The 18,848-nt window shown below is 33.3% G+C and overlaps 1 protein-coding gene across 2 annotated transcripts in view; it reads right to left on the bottom strand.

The window, feature by feature from the left end:
* Window positions 1-18,848, bottom strand: part of VIRMA (vir like m6A methyltransferase associated) — a 55,486-nt gene that overhangs the window by 21,290 nt on the left and 15,348 nt on the right. For both annotated transcript variants that reach the window (XM_016156057.2, XM_016156056.2), the window contains exons 5-15: window positions 18,543-18,711; window positions 13,926-14,048; window positions 12,209-12,481; window positions 9,919-11,059; window positions 8,326-8,817; window positions 7,147-7,301; window positions 5,246-5,328; window positions 2,871-2,964; window positions 2,188-2,732; window positions 1,429-1,664; window positions 736-988 (exon numbers count right to left, since the gene is read on the bottom strand). In XM_016156057.2, coding sequence (XP_016011543.2) covers window positions 736-988; window positions 1,429-1,664; window positions 2,188-2,732; window positions 2,871-2,964; window positions 5,246-5,328; window positions 7,147-7,301; window positions 8,326-8,817; window positions 9,919-11,059; window positions 12,209-12,481; window positions 13,926-14,048; window positions 18,543-18,711 — 3,564 coding nt within the window. The remainder of the gene's footprint in view (window positions 1-735; window positions 989-1,428; window positions 1,665-2,187; window positions 2,733-2,870; window positions 2,965-5,245; window positions 5,329-7,146; window positions 7,302-8,325; window positions 8,818-9,918; window positions 11,060-12,208; window positions 12,482-13,925; window positions 14,049-18,542; window positions 18,712-18,848) is intronic.

Here is an 18,848-nt window from a genome sequence, read left to right on the forward strand (position 1 = left end):
AAAAAGAATTTTCTTCGTTAGCTAGAAAAAGATAATCTTCTAACACTGGACCCATTAAAAATATTCTGCCTGAAAGAAAAATCACATCTTATGATTAGATAGCAGGATCATTTTAATAAGTTAGAATGCCATTAGCATGGAAATCTCCAAAGATCCCAAACACAATAGGCTTTCAAAATTAAAATGATTTTCATTAAAGTATGGAACTATAAACTGGAAGTCAATTATGGAAACAGCAGAGAGAAATACCACTACTTTTGGTAGTCTGAAACACACTAAAATTGTAGTAGCCTGTGATGTCTTCAAAGGCTGTCCTAACAGGAAAATGTATTTTAATTCAACCGATCATAAAGCTATAAAATTCAAGAATGCATTGGTGTATAATTGGAAGGAAAATGAACACACTAGACATAACCAACCCCAACTAATACAGTGGCAAGTAAAGCAACTATCCAAGGATACAATCTCATAAAGAAAAAGAAAGAGCTCTTCAGAGAAACCTGTGAAATACAAATCCAATAGGAAGCTGTGAAGCACCAAACCATTTTATCATTGGTTCACTAGTTAAATTTATCTCCCTAAACAACAGCAATAACAACAAAACAGATGAGATCTCCTTGTTCAGAACTAGGAGTTACATCAAGAGCTTTTAAACACACACACACACACACACACACACACACACACACACACACACAAATTTATAAAATAAATTTATAAAATAACTATAAATACCTGATCACAGAGAGACTGCAAAATGGATGTGACATATTCAACACATTGTTGGCGAATAACACTGTCTCCAGGAGACCGAACCAAAGCTAACAGATCCTGGAAAATCTCTGCATATTTTTCATCACCTTTAATAGTTCCATTAATTAGATGCAAAATAGCTAATTTACAAGCTTTGTGTGAAGCCAGAGCATCAAGAAGGGCAAGCAACCTGGTGGTCTGGCTAGTATACTGCTTATCTTTATCTTCTGAAGTGCTGAAATAAAATCAATACATTTAGTAAACAAAGTTCTTGATTTTAAAGCAATATTTTTTTAACACATATCAACTTATAGACCAATCTTGTATAAAACATTGCATTTCTTGGATATGACAACTTCTCTGTAATTTTACAATTACTATAAAATTTTATAAATTTGTTTTCAATAATATATTTTCTTAAATCAGAGTATAGTTCACCTTTCAAACACCCAAAATTAAGGCCTTCAAGGCATTTTGCACAATGAAATAAAGTTTGCTAATTAAAAATAATCTATACTTACTCGTATGCATACTATGTGTGTATATGTTTATGTGTTTATTTATATGTATATATTAAATGAGCATTCTTAATCCTCGTCTCCAAATTCTAAGTGAAAAAATTGTATCTGTTTTAAGAACAGGTTGAAAAAAAATTTTAATGCAAAATGAAAATACCTTTGCAAGTCTTCTACAACCAAATCCAACACAGTTCTCATTATCAGAAGTGCAGTTGGTGAAGCAAGGTCACACAATTGAACACAAATACGCCGTAACATATGTTGAATGGGCTGGCAGGTTGTGCCAGAGAAAGAGCGAACTATTTCTTGGAGCAACTTTGCTTGAACATGAAGGTGCATGCTCCACAATTTTCGGGTGTTGAGTGCCACTGATATATCATGTGGCTCAATAACCTGTTAAAAAAGTATAATGTGTGTGTTCGTAGATTTTTTAAAATATTTATTTATAGTCACAAAAACTTCAGGAAGAACTGTTATGAAAAGAACATCTTTAGTGCATGCTTAAAACATTTAATCTTCTATTATACAATTAAACATTTGCTTCAATTCAATGCATCTAAAAAACTTATTGTTCTCAGGCTAGCAGTCAGTAGTACAGCAGAGTCCACTGGTGAAGCAACCTAGTTAATGGCAAATGCTAACACATGCTAAAGAAAAAAAAAGATTTAAAAATAACAAAAGTACAAGTGTACATAACAGCATAATAAAATTCACATTAACAAAAATTTATTTAAAATGTTACCCCCATATTTTCTTAATGACCAACCTGCTTCAGTGTTCTTACCCTCATCCAGTTATTTTATGTCTTTTCTAGGGGAAGGGAATGAGGGTTGTTTTTGTTTTTAACAAAATCACTGGCTTTTTAAAAAGTGTTACTGCCATCATTTATAAGATGCATGTTATATGGAAGTGATACCTGAGTTGTTTGCATAGGCAATGGTAGAGGTAGCAGCTCTGAAAGGAGTATGAGTCCAGAAAAAAATCCTTCAGGAATCTTCAAGATTGAAGAAAGAACTTCTCTTAACATTAAAGACCAAGTATTATTGGCTAGAGTCTCTTCTGAGATTGTGAGTTTTTCATTAACTCCTTGTGTAAAAGTCAGTAAGATATCAATGATATCATTCTGAATTTTCTGTTCATCACTATCCAAACGACCTGAGAGAGGGATAGAGCACAGGAGCATGTGTAAAGTCACAAGTGCTGAAGGAACACGCATATCCTTAAATTCAAAGGATCCACCTCTCAGGAGTTCTGTTAACATAGTTTTAAGAAGAGTAAGTGTACAGCGAGCCATTGAAATAGTAGTAACTCTGTGAAGGGTAGTCCCCATGTTGACATGGAGCCTCCAAGGTTGAGTCAGAATACTGTTCAGTTTTTGCAGAACCCGAATAAAGGTGTCCATTCCTTCAGCAGAAAAAAGCTGAATAACAGCAAGATTCCATTTCAGATCTTTCTGTTGGCCTGTACATAAGAAAAGAGTAAAAGTAAAACTAATTACTTTTATGTTAATAATCAGTTAATATTTCTGAATATCTTATGTAATAAATGATATTTATACTAGGCTTAAAAAATATTTTAGAAGTATGGTAGCTACATTACCTTCAACTGGGGGTGGTGGGCATGCCACACTGCAGAGAACACGCAAAGCAGTGGTAAGGCCCACTCCTTCTGGGGTCATCAAATTATCAATATTCTTTAAAAATAAAAATGAACAGAAAGTTTAATTTCTTGGTACCTATAAGATTAAGAGAAATTCCAGTGACAGTATTAGTTAAAAATGAGTTTCAAGTTAAGTACTTACATCATTTTAAAGTTCTTAAGTAATTTAAAATACAAATAAGGCTAATAAAGTTACAGAGGTATTTAACCTTTGACATATGTTGTACCATATATGATATTATGTAAATAAAATGAATTAAGTGCAAAGTACAAGTGTATTAAAAAGCACTGACTAAAACAGAGGTAACATACAGATATGTATGAGACTCTGTATTAAGAATAGATCCTTTTTGTGTATTTTTTCTATACATCTTCTTTCCCAAAAATGAACCAATGACTGATTTTACAAAGCCTTGTAGATAATAAACCTCTTCCGAAACTGAGGAAGCAACAGGGAATGTTTTAGCACTACATAACATACATTTTTTTTTAAATGCAGATACCAGAGGAGTCTAGTTATAATGGCCAATAGAGGCACAGCTAGAGTTAAAAGACATAGTTGCCTCTGTCCTTAGCACCTACCCATGCTATGTTTCCTGGCAACAGTTATGTTTAAATTGCTTTGTTTTTGTAGTTTCCACACAGCAGCATATAGATGGTTTAAAAAATTAACAAGACATAACATTTTATTATTTTTTAAAATTTATTATTATTTATGCCTACAGCACCTAGTCTTCCTAAGTGGTCTCCCATCCAAGTACTAACCAGGCCCGACCCTGCTTAGCTTCCAATATCCGACATCAGGCTTGTTCAAGGTAGCATGGCCGTAGACCATGAACTGTGACTCCACTGGAGTGCAAACCAAGGACCTTCTGTGAGTAAAGCAGACATGCTAACCGCTACGCTACGGAACCATGTCCAAGACATAACATTTTTAAATGTTACTATTTGTTTCTAAATCTCAGAGGTGAAAAAAATAAAATAATTCCTTTCCCTCATAGTTTCCCACCTAAGATTATCTTTTCCTCTAATTTCTTCTTCCATGCTACCTTTCAATAGTTCCACAAATTACATAAGGCAGCAGGGAACCAAAATGAAGTTTCAGTCTTTAACCAAGAGTTTCTTACTGGTTAAATACTTTTACCCAAGTCATCTGATATTTACTAAACACCTTATATATTCTCCTGACCATGAACAAGTACCCTGAACATATGATCATCTAAATTTACAGAACACTAATGTATTTCTGCTAAAGATTGAATGTAATAAAAACCTACAGATGTCAACTTGTGGCATAGAGTAAGGAACACATAAGAATATGATGGGCACTATATGATGCAAAAGTATTTTCAGAAGAGATGGTGTAAACATAGAAGATAAGGAAAGACGAGTCAATGAAGAAAACTCTGAAGCAAATAAACCCAAAAAGTACTGTTGCTGGGTTAGAATAACAATGGATTAAACAATAACTACATATATTACTTTAATAACTCAATAACACTCATTTCAACTTCAAGACCAAGATGGTTTACACACACACACACACACACACACACACACACACACACACACAGACTATATATATATATTTATTAAATGAAAAAAGATAATTCGAGATCCATTCTGCCTCTCTAGGTTGACATTTTTATGCATCTATGAGCACCTTTAGCTCCTTCCTCCTATGCTTGCACACTGTATTAAGGAGCAAAAAAAAAAAAATTTTAACTTTCAAAACTAACAATGCAATGATTTTAATTGATTTTTCATTATAAATTACCTGAATTGTATATAAATTTTTTAACTGTAATATTATTAATTTTACAGTTTCCAACTTTTATAAATTACTTTGATTGCAGATTTGACTATCCCAAATTAACAAAACTAAACTAGTCCCCACTGCAATTATCTGGAACTGACTCCATCAAGTTTCATCTAAAAATGTTGAGGAATATTCTTTTCCACTAAAGTTTAACTGAAACAATTATGTGTTACATTATCACAGCATTTAACTTTAAAATACTTTTGTAAATACCATCAAAATAGTAGAGATTTCCCTATTTGAGAGAAAAACAGAGGATGGAATCTGGTAGTAGAAAGCATTATAGTACACCGGGCTGTGTACACATATATACACACAATGTATATGCACAATCACATACCCATCTTCATCCATGTACCGATCTGTACCCACAAAGTCTAATAAATCAGGTAGTACTCATAACAACTACTGCATTATCTACATAAGTGACTGAATGCAGTATTATAATATACTACCACATAATTCATAAAATCAGGCACTTTTAAGTTTCACTTACCTGTTTAACATATTCAATTAGGTTTGGAATGCAGTTAATTTCAAATCTAAGGTTTTTGAGAGGTTCAAGCCACTTGCCAAGTTCTTAAAAACAAAAAGATAATTTATAACATAATATTTTAAAATAAAAGCCTTTGTAACAAAGGAAGTTAAAGGTATTCTTTTCCGAAGAAAAACATTATCAGATCTATACTGATTTCAACAATCTAAATTTCACACAGGGATAAACTTACATCTAATCCTTTAAAAAAAGCTTTAAAATGAAATGTAAATGCCCTACTACAACGGTCCCCAACCTTTTTGGCACCAGGGATTGGTGCTCCTATGAGAATCTAATGTCTGATGATCTGAGGTAGAGCTGAGGTGGTGATGCTAACACTGGGGCGCAGCTACAAATACAGATGAAGGTTCACCACTCATCTCCTGCTGTGCAGCACAGTTACTAACAGGCCATGGTACTGGTCCGCAGCCCAGGAGTTGGAGACCCCTGCCCTACTACACTGGTAGAAATAAGAAATGACCACTCTTAGCATTTGGTTTCTGAAAACTTACAATGTTTATATCCTTAAACAGTACCATCTAATTAAACTGAATTTTTATGCAACATTAAAAAACTTTATAAAACTGACTGCTGAAAAACTCGTAACAGTGTTTATTTACCTAATGCTATCACTGCTTCCCACACTCTAAAAAATGTATGCACAAAATATTTTAATATCTAACAAGATCAAATCCCTGGGGAAACATTTACTAAGTGCCTTTTCCCTTAATATTAATTTTAAATTCTGTCATTTTCCTAATTTGCCTTTATAAAATTAAAAGTATACTATCATCCCAAAATAATAACAGCAAACTTTATTTATAAAACAAACACTAATGAAATAAACTTACCACAACTAAACTCGAAAAGTCTCCCAGAAGCTATGGTATAACACTTATATTTATACCAAATATGTTTTTAAAAGCATTCTAATACAAAAAGTGATATACCAGTTCCAGACACTTTACAGGAATGACTAAAAGAAACTGAAAATGGTACTAATGCTTTCCTTAGCTCTACACTCCTGCATGAGGAATTACAACTGTATACAACTAAGTATTTTTCTTATGTTATTTTTAAATTAACTTTCATATACACAGAATATATTGTTCAAATGAAAAACATAAATAATGTAACAAATACAAGTGTGTTTCCACTGTCCAGAATATGTAGTTAAGTATTAATAATACCTTTAAAGATGATGTGTGCCCTTTATAAAGGCATACTTTAGGATAAAACATTTCCAGTATGCAAAGTGAGTTTACCACCCAACTTTTACTCGTGGTATCACCAATAAAATTTAGAATTAAAAAGAAAAGCCATATGCCATTTACAATATATATTCAATGTTTTCAAATTTTCTATTTAGTAAAATCAGAAAGCCAACAACCAAAATAAAATAAAAAATTATAATTAGATACCTTAAACTTTTCGAGACTGCCAACATAAGGTTTGCCATAAACTTCAACATATTTATATGCTTTAGAATATAATGTTTATATTATTCTTCACTTTTAAGAATAGCACATATTGTTAACCACAAATGGAGGATTTCTAAGTTATACTCAGAAATACACAAACTATACACAAAACTGAACTTTTGAGTTCGTCTTGAAACTATTTCTTCCATTTTGATTAGAAATTTCGACCGACCACCAATTTCCATGACTTTCCAGAAAAAGGAAGGTACTTTCAACAATTCCCTAAAAATATTTTTAAGAACACTACATAAAATACCTTCAGGAAGTGAAAAACAGAGTATTATTAGGTATATCAAAATATGATAAAGTACTAATTATATATATTCGAAAGCTTTTTCCTTTACATATCATAAATAGTTAAAATAACTTCAAGTACCATACCTTGCAATTTAGCATTATTTTCATCTGCTTTACAAAGCTTCAAGAGAGATGCTGCATGCTGTTCTAGCATTTGGACATCACTGGAAGACTGAACCACCACCAAAATAAGTATACATGCATAATTATAAGCTACTGACTTCTTAGACTTGGAATCACTGAAACAAAATAAGGTTTTAAAGTTTTCGGTACAAAAACAATTTTTAGGAATAATTTAAAACATTTTTCTACTTGATTTTAAAGAGACCAAGGAATTTTACAATGAAACCTAACTTCCTGAAGACAAGAAATCAGATTTTAAAGAAAAGTTCATCTCAATACACCCAAAAATACTACTTAAAAATATATAAACAAAACACATTTAACACAATGGAAAGTGAAGTTCTATTAAGAAATAAGATCAGAATAATAATGAAATATTAACATGTATACCTCGTTAGCAATTAAAGATTATGAAGTACACTTCACTGGTCTCCTTTAAAATGTTTGTCCACTCTGGATAAATATGAACAAGTGTGATGAATCAATCTACTGCCATCATCACTCAGTCTTCCACTCCAGAACTGTTAAGACACAGCTAGACATAGAAACCACTGTTTGCCTTTTATAAGCTCCCTAAAAGACTATCACTCAAGGAGTTATATCAAGACCCCACTGTGAGACCAGTTACCTGGATGTCACTGCTTTGTGTGACATGTGCTAGGAAAAGCATGTTTCTCTTTTTATACACTAAAACCTTCTGCCCTACCAGACAGGCTTTTTAAGACTAATCTCATTCTCAATGCCCCCCACCAGTCAAAGCACTTCTGAAACTAAAAAACCATGAACAGTTTAGAAGGCAGAAGAGAGCAAGACAGTCATCACTACGCATAAGGTGTACATTCCTGTGTCTTAGGATTCTCCTCCACACAAATCAGCAGTACTATAGTTGCAATCTTTTGTTAACACCACAGGGAAACAGGAAGAAGCTGCTAAAAGACCCGCTTCATTGCTTTATAGCCACATCTTACATTTGAGATTTCTGTCATTCTGTCATTCTAATCCTTAAATGAACATGCTATGTGTTATGCAAAAAATATGTAGTTTTTACTTTCAGAGCAAAACCTTCTTTTAAGAACCTAGACCATTAGTGATGTAGTTTTCCAATATAATAGAAAATTTAAGGAGTAAATAGAAAATTACCCTAAGGCTTCTTTAGAATAATACTCCATTAATGTAATAAGACTTTGGAGATTTTTCTCAAGACTGAAAACATGGCCAACAGCTGATCTTCCCACAGGATTAAAAGTAATCAAATAAAGATTGTGAAGAGTTCCCAAGAGATCCGAATGGTCAGTTTCTTCACTGGCTGTACAACGCTGAAAATGGCTGAACAGTTCTGTAATACACTGCAATGTTTGGGTTGAGTCTTGTAGCCACAAGGCAAATGCATCATCGATAACACCATCAGACGGGAGACCTTCCTCTTCATCTTGATCATAAAGGTGACACAGAGCTCGGATCAACAAATTTGTTGCTTCATATTCTGACATAAAAAACAGAAGACCCTTTTGCGAGTGTGCAAGAAACTTTAAGACATCTTTTGTGGCTTGCAGCACACCAGGATGGGCACTTGTTACTGGAATTGACAGGAGCAAGGTAACCAACTCCAAGAAGTGGTGACTGTGAAGATACCTGTGGAAAAATTAATTGCTCTATGTCAAGTTAGGGCAAAACATTCTTTATTTACTCAATGGTCTTTAGACAGGAGATGTAAAAATTTTAATGGCCATGATCTTTACCTTCAGTAAAACAGCGCTTTAACTAAAAATAATGTAAGAAGCAAGTCTTCTCTACACTAGCCCAAAGAAAAGTGAAAGTTTTTCCTAGTTTGCATTTAACAGATGTTGAATAAATAACTGCTGACAAGTTTTATCTTTCCAGGATCAACCCTGATTTTAAAGTCTTTCCAGGCTACTTATCATATGTTTCTTTTTCACCATGGTCCTAATTTACCCATGGCATATCTGAATTAATGTATCTGGGAAAAATATAGGACATATACTACAGAAAATGTGTAACATATTCAGATTTATCTAGATAGTAAATATGAATTAGTAACTCTAGAAAAAAACTTTTCAAATTATCAATTTTTAGCATTTGACTAATTAATACTACCATACTCATCATTTTTTAAATCAAATCCAAGAACCATTTTTTAGTATACATAGTTTTAGCAAAAATCACTTACAGGCAAAAGCCAAAAAAAGTCTCAAAAATTAAAACAAAATATTGTGGATGTTGATCCTAATAATGGTAAAACTGTATTAACAAACAACTAGAGAGTTAGATGGTAGAAACAAGTACTAAAAGAACCTTAAAGATATCCTTAACCAAGATGTAAAATTAAGTAAGGAAAATATAAAGTTTACTTGCAAAGTATTTATTAGAGGGATAAGGTACAGAGGTTCACACTGAAAAGCTCTCTCCTTCCCATAGCATCCTCTTGCACCACCATCCTAGAAGCAATTCAGCAGTTTCTCAATTACTCTTGCTCATAGGCATACTTAATAAGCACTGTTGTAGATTATCACTATCTTTAACTTAAGCCGCTATTATTATTTTAAATACTAACAAAATATAGCTTACCCACAGTAACATACTTCTCATTTCACAACTCTCTATTTTAAAATCTCAAATATCCTTACAGATATGCATTATCTACAGATAAAATTAATCATAAAATTGCCTCCAATGATTTGTGAAATATATTTCCCAAAACCAAAAATGTTTTACCTAAAGAGAATAGGATATGGATCATCCCTTTCTGGAGGTCCAGTAATACGTGCCATCGTTGGGAAAGACTTAACAGGAGGTTGGATCATTGTATGAGGTGCAGTTTCCATTAAATGGAAAATTTCTTCCAGGAGGTTAATAAGCTTTTCTATTTCCCCTTCGCTGATATTTGAGGATTCCAAAAGATCCATATCCATTGAAGTTTCAACCTCATTTTCATATTCTGGGTTTGTTCTTTCAAGTCCAGTATCTGTGTCATGATCGGGTTCACTGTGGTTAGGAACAGATGAAGTCTTCTCTGCTAAATGGTCACCAAGTCTTTTAATTTCTGACAAGACTTCATAGAAATGGCACTTCTGAAGGATAGCTGAACCAGCAGTGACAACCCTCACAGTCTGATCTAAAAGTATGAGCTCCAAAAGTTTTTGATAGCCACTTTTTTCACTCTGTCTACCTCTTAAAAAAGCTTCCATTCCTTCTGTCATACTAATGACACTGTCCAAAGCTTTAAAAGCATTTAACTTAAGGGAAGATGAAACATGATCAGCAAACAGAAGCTCAAATAATCTGTTGATCACTCCTGCTTGTAGCAGTCCCATGACTCCCTGAGCTCCACATTCTGCTAGTGAGGACACTAATTTGGTCCCAGCTTTGAGCTGTCTGACATTTAAGGCAATGGGTTGGCGAAGGGCTACTTGTAAATTTAAAGCTTGCATGGTCCAGTCTACTAACTGGACAAGAGAGTCTTGTTTTGTGTTTTTCAATTGCAAATAACTTAGTCCTTTTATTATTAAGCTTGGAATTTCTTCTAAAGCCGTTACCCATTTTGCACCTCTATCTTCCTTATATAAATCTAACAGTTCAGTTAACTTCACTGAGGCTTCTACTGCCCCTGAATTTTCTTTATCTGGACCTTGATCCTTCAGTCTACTGATTTCAATTTCAAAAGTAGTCTTGTATGGACAGCTGAAGTATAAAAGTGGTACAAGCTCCCTGTCGTATGGATCATATGTCATAGGAGGAACTGAAGCTAAGTCTTCAGCAGTGTATTCAACATCAAAGTTTGGATACTTAAATGTTTCACGTTCCAAGTCAGCAATTCCATCTTCATCACTGGAAATTTGTTCATAACCATCATCTCCTAAAAAGTAGTTTAAATAATATTTGAATATTACATTATTGTTTAATGCAAAAAAATCGGGTTAATCAAATTTAATAGTATGGCAAAAAATAAGAATAATTTCTCCAACAAAATTAACTTCTGCCTCAACATATTAACAATAACCAACACTTATAATTTTTAATAAAATTAAAACTTCATAAGCAAAGTCTTCTATTATACCTTTACACCTGACTATGCTACAGGTATCTTTTCTTCAAAGAAATAAAATTAGAAATTAACTACCCTCATTCTCTCACCTTCTCTACAAAAATGTCCTCTAATTAAGAAAAGAGTCTGCCTTAAACCTAACTATTTGTCAGTTAAATAAAATAAATCTAAAAGGAATACTTGATAATCTGGGAATGGGGAAAGCTAAAAAAGAGTATCACACAACCTAATTATATTTTGTAAAAGAGCCTCTGTGATACTGAAATGTCTCTCACTCACCTTCACTATTTCTGAAAAATCCAAGGCAGACTATGTCATTTTTGCATAAATTCTTTAACATTACATGACATTTCTTGGACAAATTAAGAGTTAAATAGCTTGAATATCTCTCACTTTTTGCTTCCAAAAGAAGGAAAACCTAATTAAAGGATCGCACCATCCTATCACATATCACTGTATTGATATTTTTTCTCCCTGAGCTTCTAGCTAAAATATCCAGGTGGCAGGCATCTTTAGGAATTCCACCCAGCTCACACCACTCCTTACTCTGAAAACAGTCCACCAAATTCTTAAGTCACCGTATATTTGCTGCATGACCCTGCTTCCCTGGCCAAAGCTGATGGTATCAAGGGGCAACTGATACCTAGCAAGCCAAACAGAATCTCTCTCCCAGGAAACTGGAAATGGAACTGAGATACAGCCAAGTAAGCTGGTTGATTAAAAAGAGTTTAAAGCTGTGGGGTGAATACAGAAAGAATAGTTAGTTGATAAAAAATAAACTAGCAACATAAAGCAAAGATGGAAATTCCACTTCAGGTTAAGTCTTGAGGCCCGGTAACATTCCAATCCTTGGGTTTCTCGAACGCCTATTTTCGTTATAAATCCCTCTGCATTGCTCAAAGCTACATCAAGTTAGGTTCTAGAACTTAAAACCAAAAAGTTCTAGCTAATATAACCCACCTTCGCCTTCTTCATCATCTTCACCTTCTTCCTCTTCATCCTCCTCCTCCTCTTCAGGGATACTGTCTACCGTATGTCGGTCATCCTCATCCTCATCCTCCTCTTCCTCTACATCTACATCATCTTCATCATCTTCTCCTTCTTCTTGCTGTTCCTCTTCTACTTCTCCTTCATCAGAATATTGACCTTCCTGGGGAACAGAATTCCGATCAGGAGAAATGGGCTCAAAGTAATCTTCTCTATGAGGAACATCCTCTTCCTTGTCACCAGACACTGAAAAAATGAATTTTAAGACACAGATTATTTTAAATTTACTTTTCAAGTACAGTTGACATATAATATTAGTTTCAAGTATACAGCATAGTGATTAGACATTTACATACCTTGTGAAGGGAGTCCCCTGATATGTCTAGCATCCGTCTGACACCAAATATGGTTATTATAATATTAATAACTATATTCTCTATGCTGTACTTTACAACCCCATGACTGCTCTTATAACTGACAATTGGTACACTAATCCCTTTACCTTTTTCACCTAGTCCCTTATTTTGCAAACATCAGTTTGTTCTCTGTATCTATGAGTTTGCTTTGTTTGTTCATTTATTGTTTTTTAGATTCCACATATAAGTGAAATTATACAGTATTTGTTTTTCTCTGTCTGACTGATTTCACCTAGCACAATCAACTCTAGGTCCACTCATGTCCCAGATGTTAAGATTTCATTCTTTTTAATGGCTGGGTAATATTCCATTGTGTTTATGTACAACCTCTTTATTCATTTGTCTAGGCTGCTTCCATATCTTGGTTATTGTAAATAATTTTGCAAGTGAACAGGCATACATCTTTTCAAATTAGTGTTTTGAAGTCCTTCAGAAAAATACCCAGAAGTGGAATTGTTGGGTCCATAAGGTAGTTCTATTTTTAATTTTTGAGGAATCTCCATACTGTTTTCCACAGTGGCTGCACCAATTTACAATCCCACCAACTGTGCACAAGGGTTCCCTTTTGTCCACACCTTCGTCAACACTTATTTGTTGATTTACTGATGACAGCCATTCTGACATGTGTGAGGTGATATCTCGCTGTGGTTTTAATTTGATGATTACTGATTTTGAGCAGCTTTTCAAATATCTATTGGCCATCTACAATGTATATCCTTTTAGGAGAAATGTCTATTTAGGTCCTCAAGGCAGAGATTATTTTAATGGTTTAAACAACATGAGGCAGCAGGACTGAAGACTGCAATTGATGACATTTTGAATGATTTAGCTCATAAGTACCATTTTTTTTTTAAAAAGTGTCTTTAGAAAATATTAAAGAGTATACACTACACAACTTTATAATTAGAATTTACTATTTCATGTTCTAATACCATAAAATAGTCTTCTTCTTTCTCTCTATTAAGTAACTATGAAGACTTTTCTCTCTGCTAATACATACTACTTATTTTCACTGGTACACTTCTGTACTTATCAGTATAGCACATTAACACTTTATTTTCAAAGCACTGTTGGTACTGCATCAAATGAATTAAGGGATTTTTTAACAAGTTCACCTACCAACAGAAAAACACAAAGAAATATTGTACAGGATAAAAGAGGGAGGGAGCATGCATCAAGATTTGATTACCAGCATCTGATTTTCTTTCTCTAACCAAAAAGCACTATTAACGTTCACAAGGGAGTTTAAAATCTAGTGCTGATTTTAATTGTACCTGGCAAAGGCAAGGGATCATCTTCATCATCATCAGGCGGAGGGGGTCCTGGTGGAGTTCTTGGTCCCCTTGGCTGTGGTCTTGGAGGGCTTCCATTAAATTGATCTTCTTTCTCCCCATCGGCTACAGTTTTATTAGACAAAAGAAGAACTTTCAAATTATTAAAGTATAGAGAAATGAATGCATGATAAAAATGCTGATTGAGTTTTTCATCTTCAGGATTTATTAACTTTTCCTTCTGCTATCCAACAGAAATTAGGCTAATTTATTTATATTAGGGAAAGTCAGAATTTCTTATTTTCCATATACCAAAGTATAATGAATTATCCCAGAGACATGAACTAATTTTCCTGCAGGAAGGTGTACACAAATGCTCATAACAGCTTTATATGCAACACTCAAAACTGAAAACTAAATGTCCTTCAATAATTGAACAGTTAAATAGACTATGATACATTCATACTATGTAATACTAATCCACAATAAAAAAGAATGAATTATTGATACTTGCAGCAAAGTGGATGAACTTCAAATTAATTATGCTGAATGAAAAAAGCCAATCTCAAAAAGATACCTACTGCATAAACCCGTTTATGTAATATTCATGAAATGATATAAATGATATAAAGATAAATTATATAAATGATATAGAAATAAAAAACAATTTAGTGGTTGCCCTAGATTAGGGATAGGTGCAATGGGTATGGCCATAAAGAGGTAACATCGGAGAATCTTGTGATGGTAATCAAATATTTTGATGGTGGTTATTAGTAAAGGCTAGACATGATATAAAATTGCAGAGAGCCACACACTCACACAAACACAGAAGAGCATGTAGAACTGGTGAAATCTCAACAAGCTCAGCAGATTTTACCAATGCCGATTTTCTTGTTTTGTATTGTACCACAGTTGTAAAAGATATTAACACTGGGGAAAGTTAGGAGAGAGTACAGAGAACTTCCTGGTACATTTCTTTGAAACCTCTTCTAAATCTATAATTACATCAAAATAAAAAGTTAAAAACATGCATGCATACAATTCATAAGTGTAAGTGTCCATTTTAAAACAACTGATAAATTTAAGAAAATTTACTATATATGTCAGATAGTATGGTAAGACTACAGACAATAGAAAAGATCAAGGAAACTACAAGCTCATTCTTTGAAAAGATAAGCAAAATGGACAAGGCTTTAGCTAGACTCACCAAGAAAAAAGAAAGAATTCAAATGAATAAAATCAGAAATAAAAGAGGAAATGTTATAACTGATACCACAGAAACATGAAGGATCATAAAAGACTACTATGAAAAATTATACAGCAACACACTGAACAACCCAAAAAAAAGGGACAAATTTATAGAAACATACAACCCACCAAGAATGAAATATGATGAAACAGAAAATCCAAATGGACCAAATACCAGAGTAAGGAAATTGAATCAGTAGTCAAAAACCTCCCCCAAAACTATAGTCCGGGACCAAATGGCTTCACTAACAAATATTCAAAGAATTAATAGTAATCATTCTCAAACTCTGCCAAAAAAATAGAAGAGAAGAAAACCCTTCTAAACTCATATTAGCAAACCAAATTCAATAATATATTAAATGGATCATATACCATGATCAAATGAGATTTATTCTGGAGATGAAAGGATGGTTCAATATCCTCAAATCAGTCAATGTGATACAACACTTTAACAAAAGGATAAAAACCATATAATCATTTCAATAGACACAGAAAAAGCATTTGACAAAATTCAGCATCCATTTATGGTAAAAAACGCTCAACAAAATGGGTATAGAGAGAACATACCTCAACACGATAAAGGCCATATATGACAAGCCCACAGCTCACAACATACTTGACAGCAAAAAGCTGAAAGCTTTTTCTCTACGATAATGAATGAGAGAAGGATACAGACTCTCACCACGTTTATTTACTGGAAATCCTAGCCAGAGTAATTAGGCAAGAAAAAAAAGTAAAAGGCCTTCAAATTGGAAAGGAAGAAGTAAAACTGTCACTGTTTACAGGTAACATATGTATATAAAAACTTTGAAATCTCCATCGAAAAACTGTTAGAACTAATAAGTTCAACAAATTGGGAGAATACAAAAATCAATATGCAAAAATCAACTAGGTTTCTATACAAAAAGAATACCTAAAAATAAACTTAACCAAGGAGGTAAAGGGCCTGTATACTGAAAACTACAAGGCATTAACGAAAGAAATTAAAGAAGACACAAAAAATAGAAAAATATTCTGTACTCACGAACTGAAAGAATTAATATTATTAAAATGTTCATACCACCCGAAGCCATCTATAAACTCAAAGCAATCCCTATGAAAATTCCAATGTCATTTTTCACAGAAATACAACGAGCAATCCAAAAATTTGTGTAGAACTACAAAACACCCAGAATAGCCAAAGCAATCTTAAGAACAAAGCTAGAGGAATCACATTCTTTGATTTCAAACTATATTATGAAGTTATAATAATTAAAAACAGTATGCTGACCTAAAAACAGATATATAGATCGATGAAGTAGAAAGCCCAGAAATAAACCCACACATAAATGGCCAATTAATTTACAACAAAGGAGCCAAGAATGTAAGAATGGAAAAGTACAGTGTCCTCAATAAATAGTGCTGGGAAAACTGCAGAGCCACATGTAAAAGAATGAAATTGTATTCCACTATCGTACACCACACACAAAAATTAACTCAAAATAAAGAGTTAAATGTTAAGACCTGAAAAAAAGAAACTCCTAGAAAAAAACAATAGGTGGTAATAGGTCTTGGCAATGATTTTTTTAAATCCGACACCAAAGCAAAAGCAACAAAGCAAAAATAAACAAGCGAGACTATATCAAATTAAAAAGCTCCCACACATCAATAACATGAAAAGGCAATCAACTGAATGGGAGAAATTATTTTCAAATCGTATATCTGATAAGGAACTAAAATCCAAAAATATAGAGCTCATATAACTCAAAAGCAAAAAAAAAAAAAAAAAAAAAAAAAAAAAAAAACCAAACAATCCATTAAAAAATGGGCAGAATATCTGAATAGATATCTTTCCAAAGAAGACACACAAATGTTCAACAGACATATGAAAAGAGGAACCAACATTAATCAGCAAGGAAATGCAAAACAAAACCACAATGAGATATCTATCACCTCACACTTGTTAGAACGGCTATTATCAAAAAGACTAGAAATAACAAGTGTTGGCAAGAATGTGAAGGAAAAGATGTACACTGTTGGTGAGAATGTAAACTGGTAAAGCGTCCCTATTTAAAACAGTTAAGGAGGTTCCTCGAAAAATTAAAATTAGAACTACCATATGATGCAGCAATTCCTCTTCTGGATATTTATCCAAAGAAAATGAAAACATTAACTTGAAAAGATATAGGCACCCCCATGTTCATTGTAGTACTTTTTATAACAGCCAGACACAGAAACATTTAATTGTCCATCAACAGATGAATAACGAAATTGTGGTATATCTACACAATGGATTATTATTCAGCCATAAAAAAAGAATGAAATCTTTCCATTTGCAATAACAAGGAAGGATAGTGAAGGTACTTTCTAAGTGAAATCTGTCAGAGTCAAATACTGTGTGATCTCTCTTATATGAAAAAAAATTTTTAACCAAGCTCATAAAGAAAACAGATTGGTGGTTGTCAGATTTGGGGGTGAGGGATCAGTGGTAGGAGAAATGAGTGACATTTTTTTCTTTTCTTAGTTTAAATAAATTTATTAAAAAATAAAAAGACTAGAGGCACAAATATAAAACATACTCACTGTCCACAAGAGCTCACAGTCTGATTAAAAAGAAAAATGAGCACAGAAGAATAAAGGATTAAAAGAAAAAGTGTAAGATGAACTGTGCTTAGCGGGTAAAACTTAAGAGCTTACAATACAGTGTGTGTCCACCATCAGAGGCAGAGCTCACACACACCATACTATTACATTAATATTGAGAAACGAAGGCCATTTTATTTGTGCTCATAAAATGCTAATTGTAAAGTAAAAGATTCTTCCCTAGCGACCTCGATTATAATTTCAAATTGTATTTCTGAATCTCATTTCAACAGATTACAGTAATACTGGAGTAGGGAAACAGACCCTAAGAAACATGAGTCCAGCTGCCTGCTTTATACAAGCACTGAAGTTTACTGGAGTTTCTCATTTTTCTTATCTCCAGTTAATAAGTAAAAGGTTCTCAAAAACAGGAAAATCTGCATTAGCTAAGATTTAGACATCTGAACAAATTTGAAATGTACTTCCAAAAAAAGATGCCATTAACATAAGTATTCCAAAAACAAAATACCAAACTTACTGCTTATTCTTCAATTCTATGAGATAATTTTGATAGCAAACCATGATTAGTCACTGGATTACATTAGCACTTGCATATTGAAATTTTAAAAATCAGGTCAATTTTAAAAACATTCTAACAAAGTAAAAGAAAATGTAACCACTTCAACTTAAAAAGAAACTCTTATAGGAAAGAATGGGAGACGGACAGCTATCTTGTCGTCTTAAGCCAGGTTCAAAAGGTTACTTTTTCCTGCTATATTGAACTGACAAAAGCAAATCTGAAATTCTCACCATGTTTTGGATTCCTTTTCAAACTTGGCTGTGGCTGAGGAGGTGGTGGAGGTGGAGGTGGTGGTGGTGGAGAGTCTCGGTCATGACTTATCACTCTATCCACTGATCCATATATTGCCAGCGTCAGACAGTTGTACCAGCCTCTTAGCACCAAACCATCTGTATTCACCTGATTTTTGAGTGAGAAATACCTTTCAAATTAATGTTTTAATATGGCAGAAGTAAACTGATATCAAATTACGTTGTGATTTAACTAAAGTCTTTACAAGTATGCTGAAAATGCAAAGGTCAATACTGGTGGAAATT

Source organism: Rousettus aegyptiacus, unplaced genomic scaffold (assembly GCF_014176215.1).
Source record: "Rousettus aegyptiacus isolate mRouAeg1 unplaced genomic scaffold, mRouAeg1.p scaffold_m13_p_15, whole genome shotgun sequence".
NCBI classification, from domain to species: Eukaryota; Metazoa; Chordata; class Mammalia; order Chiroptera; family Pteropodidae; genus Rousettus; species Rousettus aegyptiacus.